The following is a 21,376-nucleotide window of genomic DNA, read 5'->3' as shown; positions in this document are numbered from 1 at the left end:
AATAGGTGGAATTTGTATACAGTCATACCTCAGAAGTCGAATGCCTTGCGACTCAAACATTTTGGCTCCCAAATGCCGTAAATCTGGAAGTGTGTGTTCTGGTTTGCAAACGTTATTTGGAACCTGAACATCTGATGCGGCTTCCGATTTGCTGCAGGAGCGCCTTGGTTTCCAAACATTTTGGAAGTCAAACGGACTTCCAGAATGGATTCCGGTTGACTTCTGAGGCATGACTATATTTTAATAAATAATAATAATAATAATAATAATAATAATAATAATAATATATTTATACCCCGCCCATCTGGCTGGGTTGCCTCACCCTAATCATTGCAGTGTTGATGTTGATGTTGTGGTTAGTTAGGTAGGCAACAGGTTGCAATAAGTGCAAATTATATGCAAGTTTATATGTCGAACTATACAATAGGTTAAATTGTGTACAGTGGTATCTCTACTTATGAATAACTCTACTTACAAATGTTTCTACTTATGAATGGAGCTCCGTCCGCCATCTTAGATGCGGTTTAGATAGGATTTTTTCTACTTACGAATTTTTAGATAGGGTTGCTTCGACTTGCAATTTTTTTCTCCCAATGCATTCCTATGGGATTCTACTTACAATTTTTTTCGACTTACGAATGTGCATTCGGAACGCATTAAATTCGTAAGTAGAGGTACCACTGTATATGCATTTAACACAACTGACTGTTGCTATTTCAGTAGAGAGTTTATGCTCTGGATGCATGATATACCAGGAAGAAGGTATTGAGTCTTCCCTAGTGTCCTGGGAGGGAAATTTCTACTAATGCAACTACCAGAGCAGCAAGGGAGGGGGGGGGTTAAACCTGCCACCCCTGCACTCTCCCAATCTATATTCTGGAATTGTTATTTAAATAACAAGTATCAGAAATGTATATAATTAGAATGCAGGGAAATGGATTATTTTGCTTCTAAAGAAAACCTCAAAACTACTCTCTTAATAATCCTTCCTTAACAGGGTCTGTTTCTTCTTTGCTAGGTCACAAGTCAGTACAAATATTTCCTCACATGCTCATTGGAGCAATTATTTTGCCCCTTTTGATTTTAGTACTAGGTCGACCTGACAAATATGAGCATTTATTTCCATTTAATAACAATGGGGGGGGGGGAGGCCTCAGCCTTCAAGGCTCATCATTAGATGGCTTAATGACCTTGGGTTGCATCCAGCTAAACCATTGTGCACATGGAAAGACTTCTGTGAGCTCAACCTTCCCTTCCTCTCCTCCCCCTGTGCACACCCCATATCTGCTCTGGGGATTCCCAGAGATTTAGTTAGAGACAAACCCCGATGAACAAAAATCTCTCTTTCTGAATGCTAGATGCTCGCTGCTAAGGTATTCTTTAATTCCTCCCCCCCCCCCCCCCCCGCTCAAGACTTACCTTTGGTGAAGGAGGCTTATTTTCATCATCTGAGAAAGAAAAGGTGCGTAGTTTCCTTTTCCGTTTTTCCCGGTCCTGAGCTCCAAAATGGGATCGCTCACTCTGTGTGGGGGAGGATGACCGTGATTTCTTTTCTGACACTTCAGACTCTTCAAGCAGTTCCTCCTGGTGCTCAGAGGTGCTGTCTTCCGTAAGGGACTCTTCATCTATGTCATCCTGATCATCATCCTCTTCACCCCCACTGCCCTGAAATGGTATGGAAAGGAGACGGGGAGACTCAGAGCAGCATGGTAGACAGTGAAGACTGTATGTAGCAAAATACCAAAAAACCCACTTATCTAATACCTATGGAACACAGAGTGCATTAAATAAATTGTATGTGTTATCTTACCTGGGGTGAGCCAGCAGGTGTGTTATCTACAGAGGTAGAAGAGCGTTTCTTCTTATGAACAAAGAAGTTTTTCCGTTTCTTTCTTTTCCTGCTTGCCTTCTTCATGCTTGTCTCTGTGTTGCTGTGGATACCTGGTGGACGTCCAATCCTTTTGTTTCTTCGCTTCCCATAATAATGGGCTATGAGAAATTAATAGAAAAAGGATTCTTACTGTGAAATGTCATGATGATTCATCTTTTGCTAGCCCTACATGTATCAAGAGTGCCTCTAAAATCTCCTTTTATCACCATGTTTTATTTATGATATTTATACACCACCAACAGGGGATAAATGGTGTCCATCTATATGACCTATTGTTGCTGTTTGATACCTATGGGTATGTGCCTTAGAAGAAAGATGACATATTCTGCGGTACATAAATTCAACTTGTGCTGGCTATTGGACTCTAGTAACTCAACAAACAGCACAGTGATTCAAAGGGTTGGAGTGGCAACAGTTTTGCACATCAAACTGCTCTACAACTATCAAGAGTCCAGTTTCTCAACATGTTAAGTGGTGACCAACCTGCAAATGAATTCCGCCCAACACACACCCACAAATATATCAGCATTGCTTCCCATGGGGCTATCAACAGCTTCCCAGAGGGTAGTTTAGATTTAATTTCAAATCCCATATGGCTCCTCCAAATGAAGATAGAAATGTCAGGAAAGGCGGTACATCACTCACATAATAGGTAGGTTTGTCCTGAGATCAATAGGAACCTCAGTACAATCACAGGTTGGGTTTACTAATATAGCATGAGTTTTCTGCGCTGCTAAACTAACTGTAGAAGGACTCAATGGACACTTTTCAACCCAGGGCAAGATGAAATGCTGATGATATGGTCACAGTACAATGGTATTTTGAGCATATATAAACCAAGATGAGCATGATCAGCAGCTCATCTTGGAAAGTGCATTTACTGGAAGTTGTGCTTTGCAGCCACTGACCTACATTGTAGAATAGGTCAGTAGTGAATCAGACAATTCCCTTGTAGGGCCAACCACCGCAATTACTCACTGTATTTGGTTTTTGTCAGAACAGAGCAGTTCTCTGAACACTTGTCTAGCACCATTTGGGGGCCAAAGAGATTTGGACAACATTCAAGTTTGATACAGGTCTGCCTGCAGAACTCTGCAACTCGATCAGCTGTTCTTACAACTTCCACTGTGGCACGGTAGCTCTTTCCTTTATACCTGAAGCAAGGAAGAAAACAACAACATGTGATTTGATAGTCATTTTTACAAAGACAATATTCTGGATGGCATGGAATTTCTTATGTTGACAGAAAACATTTTAGGGTGAGGAAATGTTGTGCATCACCATTCTCAAACCAAGACACACTCCTACTGTACTGGTTATGGTGCCTGGACCAAATGCTGCTATAGGAGCATCTCAAACACCAAAGGGTCCTAGAACACGGCTGCATGCATTCCACCAGGGAGAAAAGACGAACCTCCTCCTTTACAGAGCAGTGGTCACATTCATTAGAGTCATGACAGCCAGGTAAGGGTGTTTGGGAACGCAGGGCAGCAACAGCAGGCAAGCTCAGGGGATTAGCATTACAAAGGCTGAGAAATCCTTCCTTGGCAATGTCTACTTTGGCCTAAGAGCAAAGGACCAACACACACTACAGAACAGAGCCCATTTACTTTGCTTTCAGGGTCTCTCCGTATCCATGCCATGCAGCTTCCTCATCCAGCTGTATTTCTCTAAGTACACGGCTAGGTTTATAGGCAGCATTGATCAGCAAAGAAAGAACCTGAAAATGGAAATGGGGAGAGTGTGTTATGAAAGCAGTAGGCAAGTAAATTTCTTTTAACATGTTAATATGACTTAGTAGATTAGTTCTATTCATCTGAGTTAGCTACTTGAGAGACTGAGCATTCAACTAAAATGTATTAGCATAATATGTTTAGAAAGGACAGTACCTGTGAACCAAAAACAGACAACATGTAAGGATTTATCTGACTGCCTAAGATTCCCAGTTCAGTGTTCAGTATAGCCTAACTCTCTTTCCACATTTCCCTCAATGTTGTTCAGGGTAAAGTACTGTTATCTAGCAAATGTTGCTACTTTATTTTATAAAGGTATGCCAAAAAATTGGAGAATACTCCCCCCCACACTTCATTTCTGAGATTATTCATTTTCTCACTCCAGTTCCCTCCACCTCCCAGTCAAGAAAGAGGATTCTTAAGGAAGGATAGCTGGAGAATGGCAGAAGATTAACGTACCGATCAAAGGGAGCTTGTAATAAGATTTCACAACATTCCATTCAGGAGGGGATATTTACTATGGGAAGGAGGTAAAGAGTGCTAGGAAGGTTTATCACAATGGCTAAACAAAGTGGAACAATGAGCTAAAAAGCAGGTACTGGAGGAAACAAAAATGCCAGTATTAGGTTTTACACATTTATGGGGTGGTCTCATTTGAAATAAATGCCCAAGGATACATTAAAAATGAGCCAGATTTTGATCAAATATATGAGGTTTGATAACGAGCTTCGAGCCAACTTGCTTTCAAAGTAAATATTTATCCTTGCATTCAAATATCTGGGAAAATTATTGAGTGGTAATTGCCCCATTCAATTTATTCCGAGAAGTAAGACGGCCATGTAAGAAACATGCCTCAATTTAATGAGCAAATAACCCAGAATAGTGAACCCTTATTAAAAAAAAACTCATACAAAAAAGGATTTGTTAGACCATGGATACTGCACAGTATCTGACAAAGCTGCCACTATGAAGAATAACCCATGGCGTTTAACATGCAGCAGAGACCCCCAGAGGCAACTCCTATAATCTAGAATGTTCTCAAAGGACTATAGATTTGTCACAACAGATCAAATGACTGACTCATCAACTCTAATATTCTGTCGTGGGCAGTTTCTACTGCTGTTTAGTGACAGGTGTATATTCTCTTCTCCATATGCCACTGAGGCATTTCTGTAATACAACAAAAAGTACAGAGCCCTACAGATATCTTATGTGCCCCAAAGCCTTTTCATTTGTCACTGGATGTCCATTCTTGCCTTTCCACTTCAAAAATGCACTCAAGGCAGGGAACATAATACATTAAAAACAAATAGCTTTAAAAAAGTAAAACACAATGAATCAGACCAGGAGTAGTCAACCTTTTTTATACCTACCGCCCACTAATGCATCTTAATGCTGCATTAATGCATTTCTAGTCTACAATGATACAGAGGGGGTGCTTTGACAGAGAAAGGGAATAAATTGTGCCACAAGCATATAGCCATGTTTTCCAGATGCCCTTACCTCTTTAAGAACAAGGACACAGTTTCCTGGTCCCACAGACTGTGGCAGTTCTGCAATTCTACCTTTGTTAAGATATGGCCCTGAGAAGCAGCGATGATTAAAGTAGATCTTTGGACAGCAGTATTTACCATTGGTTACAACTAGGGGAAAAAAGAATAATAATAATCAGAACACCCTGTGCAAACGTGCTCTAAATACCGTGGAACCTTGGTTCCCTGATGGCTTAGTTGCCAAACAAATTTAAACTATAGGAATGAAACCAATAAATACAGGGCCACATCCAACACTGCAGCTCCTCTGGTGCAACACACTTCCATGCATGCAACTGCTCCCACCCTCTCCTGTCCCCTCTGATCTCTGTGTGCCTGTAAAATCAACTCAGGGGAGGGGGCTTGAGGGACCCTCTGGTGTAGATGTTTTCTAGAAGAGCCTGGGCAGAGGAGAGGGAAAGAGAAGTCCCAATGCACTAGTGGAACTACGAACACAGAACTCTGGATACAACCCAGAGTTTCACATATATGCACATTTATTTTTGATACCCCTATCAAGGCCAGAGGTAAATAATATACCTTGCGAAATTTATTCTGCCTCCCCATGGCAGAATTATAAATTCAGTGAGTTGGATCCAGATTAACAGGGACTCTGCTTGCACACTAGACTCCAGTGGCTCCTCTTCACTGCAGCCCCCTGCAACTCACCCCAAGCTGGACCTGAGGGATGAGGAAACTTGCCCAAAATTCAGGGAGCTCATTTGCACAAGGGCCTTTTTGCTAGCACAAAACCCCCTTGAACAGCACACAGAGGTTTGGATCTAAACCACTAAAAACTGGGCTAGAATCAGCTACGTGACAATGTCACAAAGCCCAATCAAACAGAAAGCAAGGGCTTGTGGCCAGTGCCAATAACCTGATTTTCTGGTCTCTTCCCTGCCCCAACTCCATTCTAGTTTATCCCATTCTGCAGTGTGATTGGGGTGCCCTCAGAGGACCCCTTTGAGAAGCTGCTGGGGGAGCAGAGAGAGGGAAAGTCAACTTCTGCCATCCTGTTATGCAGACTTTTTTTTGGATACAATTTATTATGTGTTAACACTGAAGCAAAGTTTATGGTTATTTGCTTTAGCGTGCAAAATAAGTTAGCACCCTCCGTGATGCAAGATAGTTAAAGATATCAATATACCAATAGTCATTTCATTCCAGCTATGCTTGGACTAAGCGCCGCTTTCTTTTAAAGCCCTAATTCCAGGGGTTTATAATTGGCACATATAGAGATTGTATTGTATTGACATAACATCTTTCCATTTAAAAACCAATTAAATCCCAGAATGAGCAGCAGCCACTTCTGCAAAGCTGACATTACGTAGTACCTCAAACACACATTTTGCTGCATTGCAAGTCATGCAGTAAGATTTTAGAGAGTATTAACTGATTTGTTCAGCAGCAGATGCACTTATTCAACAGTCATCCATTCAACAGTTTAACAAATGATTAGATTTCACCATCTGGCACATATGGAATTCTACTGTCAAATCGCCTTTTGTCTATAGAGGTGCCAGAGTTCCCTGCAAAGCAGAGCATGGAAACTCACTGCAGAACGGATAAAAGTTCAAAGGAAAAGTAGGAAGTGTTTGTGAGGAAGAGCCTCATCCCAGCAGGATAGGTCTAGAAAGCTAAGCCAGTGCGTTTAGCCTCATTCTCCAACTACTACACACACAAAGACACTTCTTTCTTACCGGTATCAGCGGAGTTGAGTTCCTGGCTCTTTAGTCCCTCATGGACAGTTCTTGAGGATAATATTCTGACCAAGGAAGAGATATGAAGCAAAAAGAGAGAGAGATGGCATTATTCATACATGAGTCTTTGCTCTTGTGCTCCTCATCCAGTTTGGGCTTTTGTTTTTGTTTCTACAGTAGAAGGGACTTGTGCCTCTAGCAAGGTTTCATATTCTTTGTCTCCCTTCCCCTGCTTCTCTCCTCTTGTCCCCTCTGGAATTGCCATTCCCTCATTCTTTCCTTAGTGCCCAAGCCCTATTATAACACAACATTGAAAAAAATAACATATACTTCCCCTGCCCAGCCCTGCATCCATTGTTTCCCTCTGTCTATTTTAGATTGTAAACCTCCCAGGGCAGGTCATATCTGTTCTTTATAAAGCGGTATAAACATAGGTGGCATAACAAATGACAACTACTGCAACATGGGACCTGCCAAGTGAGTTAAAGAACAGGAGTTTTTAAACTAATGTATTAACTGTGTGTAAAACGGGTGGGGATTCTCAGGCTTGGGGGCCCCATGTGGCCCTCCAGGATTCTTTGATCCTCAGGATTTTCTATAACCCATGACTCCTCCTAGGCACCCTCATCACAGAACCTGCTCCACAGGCTCTGCTGGTTGGAATGTATCCTTGGACTGGAATAGTGTCCCTTTCTTGCCCAACTCTATAAAACCAGCAAGGGGGGCAGAGATGTAGGCACTGCTAAAGAACAGCAGCAACATGTCAGGTGAAATAATGTCAAGTGAATAATATCCCTCCTACCCTGTCCGACATGTTGCATGCGTGTGAGAAAAATGCACCAGAAGATGGAAAGCAAAGCTGGCCATCACTTCCAAGAACTGGAGGACAGAGAACTTGCTTAAGGGACTAACCCAGAGAGTGTTCATGCTATAGATTCTATAGCATAACATCTATAGCATCTGGTGAGTCTATAGATCAGGTGTTGTCAACCTGGTCCCTACCGCCCACTAGTGGGCATTTCAGGATTCTAGGTGGGCGGGAGGGTTCTACGGCACAAACTGAATCCTCCTTCCACCGAGCACTGGTGGGTGGTAAGGAAATTTTACCATCAAGAAAGATGCATTAGTGGGCGGTAGGTATAAAAAGGTTGACTACCCCTGGTATAGATATTAACATCTCAATCCAACTATTATATGACAGGAAGATCCACTGATGGCAGGTCACTTCCAGAGAACTGCAGTGTATCAAGCAAAGTATGGGATTATTTCTTCTAAATTAACCGGACTTCTATCTACTTTTCTAACGGAGTTCATCTTCTGCTATTGCAATCCAAATGCAGATTTGTGAGGCTAACTATCTATGTGACTCATGGGACATTTGGGGACCTGAAGTGAAAAAGAATTAAGTAACAACCTTTCAAGCAGCACTTATGAAAGGGAGGTGAGGGTGAATTTTAAAAAGTAATACCCAAAGCCATTCTAACTAACGAAAAAGTGCACACCTCCAATATGACCTGAGAACAGTTCAGAAAGATGCAGCTGATTTAGAAGAGAAGTAGTTATGGTATATCCAGAGAGTATCGTAGCATGACAGAGCTACAAACATGCATAATATTTCCAACTACTAAGTAAGTGAGCTCTAGTTAACTGCATTCAAGCTTCTCAAAAAAATAGTCCATTGCTAGCAATGTGCAATAAGTTCAATGCTTACGGTTTCTCTGGTTGGACCACTGCAATTTTCTTTTCCTTGTTCACTGTAAGCCAAGGTGAAAGTCAATGAATAACCAGTGTATCATTTAAAAAGTTTTCCAATGATAACACACACTTTTTATTTTATAATCTTCTGTAAGCAGAATTTCAACATTTACATGGTTAGGCTACAGATTCTAGTCATGTTTCATCACCGCCTGGGGAATTGAGACCCAACTTTCTTATGAAATGTGAAGAGATGAGCAAAGAACCAAACATGGGGAAATCCCTGAACTTTCAAGTGCAAACACACAGGCTTTTCAATTTCCTAAGCTTACAAACATGCATTTCTCCAACTTGAAGGGTACTCTAAATCTACATGCAAGGGCTTGCGCATTGCCCATCTATTGCTGCTCCAAGTATCCCCAAGGGTTGCCTTGCTGCTAAGTTCTAGTGAGATTCGCAAAGTATTAATTAAAAATGTCTTAAAACCTTCCACAGTCCTTCCTCTCTGGGGACTTGCTCCTGTGCTGTTTGATAGAGCTACAGAGCGAGTGTTTTACCATTGTTACGTAACAAATGCAGATATACCATAGTACTGTGTGAAGTACAACAACCAATTCTGCAATACATTCCACTCCATCTTGTAGTATAGTAATTGTATTAGTCGTACCTACTGCCCTGCGAGGAGGTCTAAGCTGATATCCATTTGTTTCGCACCAGCCTACTGGAAATATATTCATAGATTCCACACTCACTATGCATTCAGGGACTGGCATTTTAGAACCTGTTAAAATAAACATGGAACACATAGCCCAAATCAATGGTTTGTTGCAACTGGACTTGCAACAGAACACAACACAACACTTGCTATAATACATGTCTGTGTACCTGCACATTTGAATCAGACATAAGTAACATGACAGGCCCTGACAGGCATGTTAGGAAACAAGCCTTTGATTGTTGCCTATAAGGGTTTTTATCACGAGTTGCAAAAAACCGAAAACAAAACCTTGGGCTGGAACAGCTGTTTTCAGAGCCATTTTTAGGAGTAAGACTGTGGGCTGGTAAAGATTTATAATGTTCAGATACGGCAGTGGCATTAACATGCTACATGGGGAAGGCGAACAAAATTCAAAACATCTGCCTTTCAAAATACACGGTAACTTACTTTCCAGCTGTAGCCAGAGATAGGAATCCTTCACCTTTGTAACAGTAGCTACACAAATTTCTTCAGGATCTTGTGAGTTTACTGCCTCAAGTTTCATGTTCTCCTTAAAGCCATGGTCAGAAGTCAGCTAAAAAAGAAGAAGAAAACACTTAGGCGGAACATGAAATTTTAAGGGTACCCAATTCATATACCAAACAGGAAAAACATTCAGAACAAATTAAACATAGACCATTGAAGGGAATCACCAGGGATTTAAATGGTAAGTTCAAAACAATAATCAGCAAGCGGCTTCTTGTAGATTACCAAGGGAATTTCAACCTGGCATTCAAAAAAAGTATTACAAGAAGAAAAAATAATTGAATTTACAGTAGAACATGCAAGAGACTCTGCTTCAAACCCAAATCTTGCAATACTCAAGATCAAAATTAAACTGCAATAGTGGAGATATCATATGCAAAATAAGAAACCTACTTCCTGAACAAAGGATGAATTAAGGGCCAACAAGGGGGTGAACTTGTGTCTGGGCTGTGCCACTTCAAGCTAAAGTGGGAACCTACATGGTTTACTCTTCCATACATTAAGGCAGGATCCAAAAGGCTGCATGCAATGTTCCATGCATGTACCAGGCTTCCCCCTCCCATCAGAGTCCCTTACCAAAAAATTGCTCCGACAGGCTGATGACTCTCTAGAACAGAATACCACATGGCCTGAAGTGCTTGCTGTCGGAAAGCAAAATTCACTAACCCTCCCCACCAAAGTGCTTCCCACGTGTGCAGTAAAAAAAAAGCAGTAAGAATCCCGGAACCTTGAAGACTAGATTTCGGGGAGAAGGATACTAGTTGAGCCATCTCTCTGATATTCTAGGGGCTGAATTCAGCTGGCCTCCCAGAAACATTTTATCAGGTGAACCCTCACCTACACTTCAAACACTTCATATCCTGTTTGTGGCCAAAGATGCATAATGCCATTGCGCGACATCCAAGCCTTGAGATACCATCAATTCTTGCAGAATAAGTTGAATATTAAACATCTCTTTAGACTATTTGCTGATGCTTTGCCCTAAAAACACCAGTTACTTTAATTCTTATTTTCACTATGTGATGTAGTTAACAAGCTTTACAAACGAAGTAAAATATTCACCATTGAATAAACACATTATATTGTGAATGCTTACCGAAGGAAAACAGTTTTGGGGAGCAGCCTCTGCTCCACACTGCTTGAGATAATCTGCCCAGTCAAAGTCTTGCCCAGGATAACCTATGAATGAGCAAACAATTGACTCTTATTTATTAATGCATTTTTATTTTATTCTTCCTAGAAAGAGGTCAGTGTAGTAGCCATGATCCTCTCCTCCATTTTATCCTCACAGCCACCTTCTTAGGTAAGATAAACTGAGACAGTCTGCCAAAAGACACTCACTGAGCATAATAGTTGTGTGGGATTTATGCCAGGATCTCTCTACTCCTTGTTCAACATTTGTCTATCCTATACTGGCTTAAGGAAATTTGAGAATGATATGAGTAGTTCCTGAGGACACACAAATGCCCTCACATTCTCAAACTAGGCTTTTCACACTACCTGAAAAGCCTAGGGCCCAATGTCTTTCCCAGACCACTTTCATAGTCATTATAAGAAATCTTGCTGTTAAATTGTCCCAGTCTCTGCAATATGCGGAATAGAAGTGTTTTCAGAGATAAAAGATTAATGTTTCCAGTTCAACTGTTCATATGAGAGCAGGCAAATAATAATAATAATAATAATAATAATAATAATAATAATAATAATAATTTATTATTTATACCCCACCCATCTGGCTGGGTTTCCCCAGCCACTCTGGGAGGCTTCCAACAAAAATTAAAATACAATAATCTATTAAACATTAAAAGCTTCCCTAAACAGGGCTGCCTTCAGATGTCTCCTAAAATTTGGTAGTTGTTTTTCTCTTTGACATCTGGTGGGAGGGCGTTCCACAGGGCGGGTGCAAACTACTGAGAAGGCCCTCTGCCTGGTTCCCTGTAACTTGGCTTCTCGCAATGAGGGAACTGCCAGAAGGCCCTCAGCACTGAACCTCAGTGTCCGGGCAGAACGATGGGGGAGGAGACGCTCCTTCAGGTATACTGGACCGAGGCTGTTTAGGGCTTTAAAGGTCAGCACCAACACTTTGAATTGTGCCTGGAAACGTACTGCATAGGCTACACACCTGGTGGAGGGCTGAGATGCAAGCCATTTTTTAGACTCCACTGCACAGGAAAAATACCAGGACTGTTGACATGACAGACGTAAGACCGGCTTGTGGTATATTCGGGTCGCAAATAATCTATTTCTACCAAAAAGTATTTATCGTTGAAAACCTGCAAAAAGACAAAGGAATGACTTTGAAACAAAGTTCACTTTACTAACATATAAAACTTTCTGAGTCACTGTCCTACTGCTAATAATGGGTTGTATCGGCCACAGCTCGGCCACAGCTGGAGCGTCTCCCCCTCAGTCTTGTCGCTGCAGAGATCCATCAGTCATCCTCCTCCGACGTTTGTCAGCGACTCAAGCTGCAGTGCATGCTTGAGCACACATTACTCAGCAGTGTAAACTGCACAAAAGATGAGGTTTGAGGGGTGGATACGATACTAAGCTACGCATTTATTATACATAAATCAGGACAAAGAAAACATGGCTTCTCTCCTTGCCAATCTTCTTGAAGAGAGAGAAAACAAAAGCAATACAGAGCAGAAGTTCCGCTCACGCCAGCAATCTGTGCTGGAATGTAAACAAACATGTGACAAGAAACAATCCCACATATCTGCAGCAAAGGGTGGAATGGAATTCCCAAGATGTTAGTCTTATTAAGAGCAGACACATTGAAATGAATGACCATGACTAATTAAGGTTCATCAATTAATTTCAGCGGGTCAACTCTGAGGAGGACCTAGTTGGATACTTTGTTATTCTTTGTTATTTATTGGCTAGGATACAGAGCTGTGTTCAATGTGCCCAAGGACCGAGCATGCTCAATGGGGAGTTAACTAGTTTTCTTTGAACAGCCCGTCTACCCACATGAAAGACTACACACTACTTTTGAAAGTCACGTCAATTTCAAAAGTAATCTGTCATGAGGAATGGGAGAAATACAACCCTGGAAACCTCTTTGAGCATGCAGAACCTCATGCTTGTAAAGTACCTCAAACATGGTCAGAACCTTGAAGGAGGATATAGCGAAATGGGAACACGCTCGGGACAAACATTTATATAGAAAGAAGCAAGACAAAACGGGCAACAGGAGATCTTATGCTTCTCAAGAAATAAAGTCAGAAAAATCAAAAATTTGAATTGGATTACTGAGACACCAAGAAAGTTTAATAAACAGAAATTAACACCATTTTATAGAAATAAAACAAATAAATAAATAAATAAAAATTGACTGATTAAAGCAAGGAATTCCCCCTGTGCTAGCCATATAAAGTAAAATTAAGAAGGTGGGAAAGCACAGTTGATCCTTTAATTCCGAGGACCCATCCCATGACAAGGATGACTGATATGAACTGTAATTAAATAAGATAAACACAATAATGAGCTGCTGAAGTTGATTAGATTGTGGGCAGCAGAGGGACTATGTTAAATGTGTAGTTGATTAGAAGGAGGAGAAAAATGTACCTAGACAGGAATGGGACTGAGAGAATGCCACCCGAATTTCTCAAATAGATAAGCTATTTTATGTGAAAATTCTGATGAGCCATCTTAGAAGGAATAAGATATAGAAACGTAAGGCATGTAAGATAAAGGAAATGTTGGTTAGGCAGAAAAAGAAAGGTTGATACTGTTGACAGACCTTATAGCTGCTCTGACAGTTTACTGCTGAGAAAATGACAAGAATTGTGCATCTATTCCAGACATTGTTATGACACCTAGACTTGTAAGAGTTCTAAACTGAAAAGAAAGTTACTTTTACAACAAAAAACTGAGGGGGGGTTGCCTATGGACATATTTAATTTATAGCGGGTACTGCATATGGGTCATTCATTGCAATAAATCATGAAAGAATAGAAGGCCCAAAAGTGGGGACCTCACTAAGGAACTCGAGGAAACATGTCTTGAGCACTGAGTATACACAAAATTATATTAAAGCGAACAAGACCAGAAAGTTACCTTGCTGATGCCAAATGGGAAGATGAAAAAATAGAATATGTTTAAAATGTTATATATTGGAGCCAGAAAACTTCAAAATATAATTGGGTACCTTTGTAACTGTGGCTGGCGAGATGACGAAAGGAGCTTTGGGATCAACAGCTTCTAACTTCATGTTCACAGAGAATGAATGAGTTCCAACAACAGGTTTGTCCTAAAAATGACAACACGAAAATTTTATATTATCATTGAGGCCCTTTATCAGAAAATTATTCAAAGTAGAAGAGATGCCTAGTATCTTCCACTAGCACAAGAGACGTCATAACTTTATCCTTTAATATTTCAACAAGAATTACACTAATAGTTCACCCTGGCATTTCAAAAGTTATTTCGCTTACAGGAAGCCAGCAAATGAAAGTTGGCAGCAATTGCTCTCTTACTAAAATGGACATTACATTTTCAGTTCAGCAAGACTGGGATTTGACATAATACTTTTCACCCAGTAATTTCTAATCTGCAGCATAATGAAGACATTTAGAAAACTCTCCTGGTTCGCAGAGACCATTTAATGTAAAAACAAAAAACTTGTCCAGGAAACTCTTGTCACTTGAAATTGAACAAAATGAACTAGATCTCTAGCACAGAATAAAATAAGTATAACGTCACAGGCAATCAACCGTAACTTTGCTTGGTTGGGATAATCTTATTTCTGAGAGGTCTACAATTGATGATGTTTTTGAAAATGTGGGAGGCCACTTAAGGCAAATGTAAGTTAATGGGAAAAAATACCACAGAATCAGCATTAGCTCTATACTGCCTTCTAGTCAAAGGACCAAATCACAGACTTCCTTTCCCCCTTTGACCTAGCAATCTAAGACCAACCTAGAGTGTCATTTGGACTGTGCTACTTGGAAACCAAGCTAAGACATAAAGAGCATGCAGTGGTACCACCTCTCTCCACAGTTAGGGAATGTGGTACCTCTGAAAAACATGATGAAGTCAAAACACCTTTAAGAAAGTGTTGCATAACTCTTATTTGACTACCTCAGCCTATAAGACCCAATGTGCAAAGAACTTCAGGCAGCTTGCGCAACAGAAGGAACCGAAACCCAGTGGAGCCTACTGATGGAGGAAAGGCGATGATTTTCACTGATTCCCACTTCCCTCGCCCCCTCCCATACTATTCCAAAAGGGACCCCAACCACCCAGAACAGCTTCTCAGCGGGCGCACAACAAATGACTCTGAAAATCACCATCCTTTCCTGCTTTCCTCCAGCAGGAGCATTCTGTGGGTGTTCAACTGATGTGAACTCTGCATCTAGGTCTTTATATTTAACCATACCATTTGTTAAAAGCACTCAGGCTGGGTGTAGTGATCCAATAGCAAATTCCTGCTCTTGTACCTTAAATAGATCAGTGGGAACCAAAGATTCTTCTTCCTCCTCTTTTATTTTTTCTAGGATATCCTGCCATTCTGCTTCAGTCTTCAAATGCCTAACAGCTTCAATAAAAGAATGGTAGTCTGAATAAAGTGCCACACTTTTTAAAATGAGTCCATTACAGTACATGACGTAGTCAACGATCTGAAAATCAACTCAAAAGTTACAGAGAGGGTGCCATTTCCCCTCCCCCATTGAACACTCCCTATGAGCCCCACATTGAATGGTTTTTAAATTGCCCACAATGCATGCTTGCATTTCCCACTGAGACTTCCTTTTAATAGTTCTTATGCAAAACCTTTTAATTGCTTTTTTACATAAGCAGTTTGGAGATGGAATTGGAGGGGAGGGCAAATTGCTGATAAGGAATCCTTAAACTTATCTCCAGTGCACTATTTATGTGTGCCCTTGGGTTGCGGGCCTAAAAGTGCATCTCCATGCCCAGAGTGTGAGCAGAGCAGAGCATGTGCATTGCTCCAAGTTTATTCTCAGACAACAAAAGAACTACCAGACTCTATGTATCTAGAGCAATTTGCCTGTTTTCATGGCAATTGTGTCTGCAGCTCAGATAAACTTTAAGAAGAAAATGCAAATCCTCCAGGTTTGGAACAGTCCCATGCTATTCATGTGATGTCTGTGAAGACACAGTATGATTTCTGTTTCGACTGAAAGTTCCTTAAACTGAGACCACAGAATACTGTTCAAGGCTAATGAAAACAAGCCCAAGGGAAGACAAAGACAAATTCATGTATGCATGCATTCTCTCTTTTTCCTTTGCCTGCTATTTTTCCTTATTGTATAGCTCTACGTTGCATAGCATACTAGGTAAAGGTAAAGGGGCCCCTGACCATCAGGTCCAGTTGTGTCCGACTCTGGGGTTGCGGCGCTCACCTCGCTCTATAGGCCGAGGGAGCTGGCATTTGTCCGCAGACAGCTTCCGGGTCATGTGGCCAGCATGACAAAGCTGCTTCTGGTGAATTAGAGCAGCGCACGGAAACACCGTTTACCTTCCCGCCGGAGCGGTCCCTATTTATCTACTTGCACTTTGATGTGTTTCCGAACTGCTAGGTGGGCAGGAGCAGGGACCGAGCAACGGGAGCTCACCCCGTTGCAGGGATTCAAATCGCCGACCTTCTGATCAGCAAGCCCTAGACTCTGTGGTTTATCCCACAGCGCCACCTGGGTCCATACTAGCAAATGCCAAATCCCAGAGATTCTCTGTTTGGTCTTGTCAATATACCCCAAACAAGAGACAGGGGTACAATATTGGGAAATTTACATGTTTTTCTATTCTTTTAAAATAGCTGCTCTGAGCAGATGAGTCTTGTTGGCAATTCCAAAAGCAAGTACGTGTGTGTGTGTACACCTCAGTTTTTGAGCATCTTGAGGTCAAACGTTTCGGTTTTCGAACGCTGAAAACCCAGAAGTAAATGTTTCCATTTTCGAATGCACCTCGGAAGTCGAACTTCTGAGGCGGCTTCTTCTTTGAGTTTTCCATATGTTTTGAGGCTTCCGTATTGAGTTTCCATTTTTCAAATGGCCTCCTGGAATGGATTATGTTCGAAAACTGAGGAACCACTGTGTGTCTGTGTGTGTGTGTGTGTGTGCGCGTGTGAAAACACCAAAAGTTTTTCTTCTTCAAACCTTGCACTCCAAATTGAAAATGCAGTTTTATACCTAGTGGAGGTTCAAGGATGTATCCTTGTTGAGTTGCCCAGCCCACTGGATGGAGAAAGGGATCCAAATAGAACATCCATAAGTCATACTGATCTAAATCTCCGAGTCCTTCGTAACGCAGTTTGAGCCTTCCACCAACATTTTCCGAAACATTGACTATCCAAGCTCCTAGAGAATCATTCAGGTGCTGACATTCTAGTCTTGAACCGGGAGCAATGAGATCCAAGGGATTCTTCCCTCGATGGAGCTGCGGAGGAAAGTGGAAAAAGGAAGATAAATGGTAAGCTGTCCAGTCACCTGCCTTGAAAAGCTATCAAGACAAAATATCCCTCTTCATTGCTCATGCTGAGTTATACACAGACATCAGCTATGAATACTGTTGGGTCAGCTAATGAGTTATCAGGAATTCTGGCAAGATGTGGAAATGTAGTCCTATTTCCTATTCACGGCACCGCAGCTTCCACTTAAAACCTTGATAGCCACACAGCTAAGATCATGGTAATTTGTAATTCATATAGATAGTAGGAACCAGCATTTGTCTTCATGCTTTCTTGTCAAGCAATTTCAAAAACAAACTGGGGCTGGAAAAAATGACCTTCTGTTTCCTTTAAAAATGCTTACCCATCTTTATTTATAAGGGAAAGATGAGCAAATACTATTGGTCGCATTTGTTTTAGGAAGCCCACCTCTGCCATATTGACTCTTTAAAAATATATTCTTATGCACTCTATCCATACCGTCAGATCTACTTTCTCAACCGTCTGTCTTTGTGATGCTAGTGCCTATGACACAGCCAGGTTGGTGATTACTGTGGAAGGACAAGGAATCTGCCATTTCCTACCATCCTTCCCATTCAGACCTTGAAATCATGTCGGTGGTTATAAGTAGAATGGTTGGTTATGTGGGTTATCAACCTTCTCTTTAAGCATGTACCCTTTTGAACTGGAATCATTGGTGTTTCACCAGTGTCCTCTCTTCCAGGAGTAGCTGAGTGTCTTGTGTTTCAAATAAATTATTATGTTTTAATACTTGTATTATTTCACTAGGTATCGCTGGTAGGCTGTTTTGCTGAAAGATTAGCTTCCCAAAACAGCAAAAAAAGTACAAGAAAACATAGTAATGGAATCTGAACTCTCTAATTAGCACACATAATCATATATATATATATATATATATATATATATATATATATATATATATGGGGTATAGTTTATACCCCATCTCAGCTCCCAACAGAATATTAAAAACACGATAAAACATCAAACATTGAAAACTTTCCTAAACAGGACTGCCTTCAGATGTCTTCTAAAAGTCAGATAGTTGTTTATTTCATTGACATCTGATCTCTGGCTATCTTTGGAAGTATGGGGGAAAGCTTTTCCAGTTAGTTCTACCATAACAAAATATTTTTCTTTTACATAAAAGCAAGAAAGCAAAATAGGTCAGCTACATCAAAGGACCTCCACCGGAGGAAAAATAGCATTTTGAAAGTGTGTGTGTGTTTTTTAAAATCATTAAAGTATATTCTAAGAAGGGCTGTGTCCCATTGAATTTAACTGAATTTAGTTCTGAGCAGATATGGTTAGGATTGCTGCTCAAACTATATGTTTACATTTTATTGTGCCCTTTTAAATGTGAATCCTCAGCTGTCATAACATTCACTTTGGTAAAGGGAAAAATGAAGTTGTTCCAGAAGACTATTGTAGCCGCAAAGTCTAACACAAAGGGCTTTAATAGATATTGGTTTAAGACGTAACAAGGGCGAAGTATTTTTATTGCTGCTGATCCATGTGCACACTTACACCTTCAAGAAGAGTGGCAGGAGCACTGCAAGCTCCTTTCAGAGTCTGCTGAAGGAATTCCTCCTGGTTAGAAATTTTATCTTTGATGCCTAAAAAGAAAAGAAAAAATGTTGTTCAGTATTTACTCTTCCTATCTTATCATAACGTATCATAGAGTTACATTTATGCTGGGGAAAGTCAACAGCAGGCCCCATGTCCAATCCTAAGAAGATTTGCAACTTTTGCCTTGCTCAGCAGCAGAACTTGAAGTTAGTAAGATTTTTTTGTGATCTCAACCATCATTTTCCTAGAGGTCAAGCAGAGGAATTGAACTATCACAAGCACAGAGACAGATAGTCGTTACAAATATGAATGGGTCCAACAGGTGCATTAACAAATAGCCAAGTGAAAAACAGATTCATCTACAGCTGTTTCAGCCAAGTGATGATAGTGTTTGCAGGTATAATAGACTCAAAGCCATTCTTAGTAGTTTATGGACAGCTGAGCACAGAAGATTATGCAAAAATCTTAAACAGGGCTTTGTCTCCTGCAATATATATAATCTGTAGGAGGTTTATTGAAACATTCTTCTCCCCATGGTGGACTGTTACCTTCAGGCACTTTGAGGGTCTTCTTGTTCTGCTCACACCACCCAATTGGATGCAAGTCAGCTGTCATGATGTCACACCAAAAGTCTGCCTTCCTGTCCTCTCCATACCCATCATATCGCAATAGCAGTAATGGTCCACAAGTGGTAATGATTGTAGCAATCCAGTACGTATCAGGGCCAGGTTTGACAGCAACCTCTAGTTTCATGCCTGGTGCAAAGCCATTTTGCAGGCTAGTGTCCACCTTAAAAAAAGAAATCAAGCAACACATCAATGCATGGCTCCATGGTTGCAATTTGATCACTTAATTTTAAAAACATTTTGCAGGGATCTGGAACAACTTCTTTTAAAAACACAACAACAACAACAACAACAACAACAACAACAACAACAACAACATATTATTTATATCCTGCCCATCTGGCTGGGTTTCCCCAGCCACTCTGGGCGGCGTCCAACCGAATATTAAAAACAGTACAGCATCAAACATTAAAAACATTCCTAAACAGGGCCGCCTTCAGTTGTCTTCTAAAAGTAGAATAGTTGCTTATTGCCTTGGCATCTGCTGGGAGGGCGTTCCACAGGGCGGGTGCCACTACTGAGAAGGCCCTCTGTCTGGTTCCCTGTAACCTCACTTCTCGCAATGAGGGAACTGCCAGAAGGCCCTCGGTGCAGGATCTTAGTGTCCGGGCTGAATGGTGGGGGTGGAGACGCTCCTTCAGGTATACAGGACCGAGGCCGTTTAGGGCTTTAAAGGTCAGTACCAACACTTTGAATTGTGCTCGGAAACGTACTGGGAACCAGTGTAGATCTCTCAGGACTGGTGTTATGTGGTCCCGGAGGCCACTCCCAGTCACTAGTCTAGCTGCCGCATTCTGGATTAATTGCAGTTTCTGGGTCACCTTCAAAGGTACCCCACGTAGAGCGCATTGCAGTAGTCCAAGCGGGAGATAACTAGAGCATGCACCACCCTGGCTAGACAGTCTGCAGGCAGGTAGGGTCTCAGTCTGCGTACCAGATGGAGCTGATAGACAGCTGCCCTGGACGCAGAATTGACCTGCGCCTCCATGGACAGCTGTGAGTCCAAAATGACTCCCAGGCTGCGCACCTGGTCCTTCAGGGGCACAGTTACCCCATTCAGGACCAGGGAGTCCTCCACACCTGCCCGCCTCCTGTCCCCCACAAACAGTACTTCTGTCTTGTCAGGGTTCAACCTCAATCTGTTAGCCACCATCCATCCTCCAACCGCCTCCAGGCACTCACACAGGACCTTCACCGCCTTCACTGGTTCTGATTTAAAAGAGAGGTAGAGCTGGGTGTCATCTGCATACTGATGAACACCCAGCCCAAACCCCGATGATCTCTCCCAGTGGCTTCATATAGATATTAAAAAGCATGGGGGAGAGAACAGAACCCTGAGACACCCCACAAGTGAGTGCCCAGGTGTTTGAACACTCATCCCCCAACACCACTTTCTGAACACCGCCCAGGAGGAAGGAGCGGAACAGTGCCCCCAGCTCCCAACCCCTCTAGACGGTCCAGAAGGATGTTATGGTCGATGGCGTCAAAGTCCACTGAGAAATCCAGCAGAACTAGGAAACAGCTCTCACCTTTGTCCTTAGCTCGCCGGAGATCATCGACCAGCGCGACCAAGGCAGTTTTAGTCCCATGGTGAGGCCTGAATCTCAATTGGAAGGGATCCAAATGGTCCGCTTCTTCTAGGCGTGCTTGCAGTTGTTCAGCAACGACCTGCTCAATCACCTTTCCCAAGAATGGTAAATTTGAGACTGGGCAGTAGTTGGCCATATTGGCCGGGTCTAAAGATTTTTTTTTTAAGAAGTGGTTTAATGACCGCCTCTTTCAGTGGGTCTACAATGATGTAGAAACCAAGGCACAAACTTTTTTTTTATTTGCTTTTGTTCAATGAAGAACCAACTGACAATGGGGTACCTTGGGAAAAACTGGCCACAAGATCTGGCCACAATGATAAATTGCAAAGCAGAAGTAACATTTATTTCAGAAGATTTTATCAACAC

General features: G+C 41.6%; 1 protein-coding gene across 4 annotated transcripts in view; it reads right to left on the bottom strand.

Moving 5' to 3' along the window:
• SFMBT1 (Scm like with four mbt domains 1) overlaps positions 1–21,376 on the bottom strand; it is a 78,125-nt gene that overhangs the window by 8,821 nt on the left and 47,928 nt on the right. For 3 of the 4 annotated variants that reach the window (XM_060271506.1, XM_035106166.2, XM_035106167.2), the window contains exons 4-19: positions 19,344–19,584; positions 18,754–18,842; positions 16,952–17,198; positions 15,239–15,336; positions 13,948–14,049; positions 11,917–12,067; positions 10,891–10,973; positions 9,717–9,843; positions 9,219–9,332; positions 8,568–8,610; positions 6,857–6,921; positions 5,128–5,267; positions 3,502–3,611; positions 2,870–3,045; positions 1,811–1,989; positions 1,420–1,665 (exon numbers count right to left, since the gene is read on the bottom strand). In XM_060271506.1, the coding sequence (XP_060127489.1) occupies positions 1,420–1,665; positions 1,811–1,989; positions 2,870–3,045; positions 3,502–3,611; positions 5,128–5,267; positions 6,857–6,921; positions 8,568–8,610; positions 9,219–9,332; positions 9,717–9,843; positions 10,891–10,973; positions 11,917–12,067; positions 13,948–14,049; positions 15,239–15,336; positions 16,952–17,198; positions 18,754–18,842; positions 19,344–19,584 (2,211 nt within the window). Of the gene's footprint in view, positions 1–1,419; positions 1,666–1,810; positions 1,990–2,869; positions 3,046–3,501; positions 3,612–5,127; positions 5,268–6,856; positions 6,922–8,567; positions 8,611–9,218; positions 9,333–9,716; positions 9,844–10,890; positions 10,974–11,916; positions 12,068–13,947; positions 14,050–15,238; positions 15,337–16,951; positions 17,199–18,753; positions 18,843–19,343; positions 19,585–20,950; positions 21,102–21,376 lie in introns of all 4 variants that reach the window. The other variant, XM_035106169.2, reaches the window with a different exon arrangement.

This window comes from Zootoca vivipara, chromosome 2 (genome assembly GCF_963506605.1).
Source record: "Zootoca vivipara chromosome 2, rZooViv1.1, whole genome shotgun sequence".
Taxonomy (NCBI): domain Eukaryota; kingdom Metazoa; phylum Chordata; class Lepidosauria; order Squamata; family Lacertidae; genus Zootoca; species Zootoca vivipara.
This window is presented reverse-complemented; position numbering and strand designations above follow the sequence as displayed.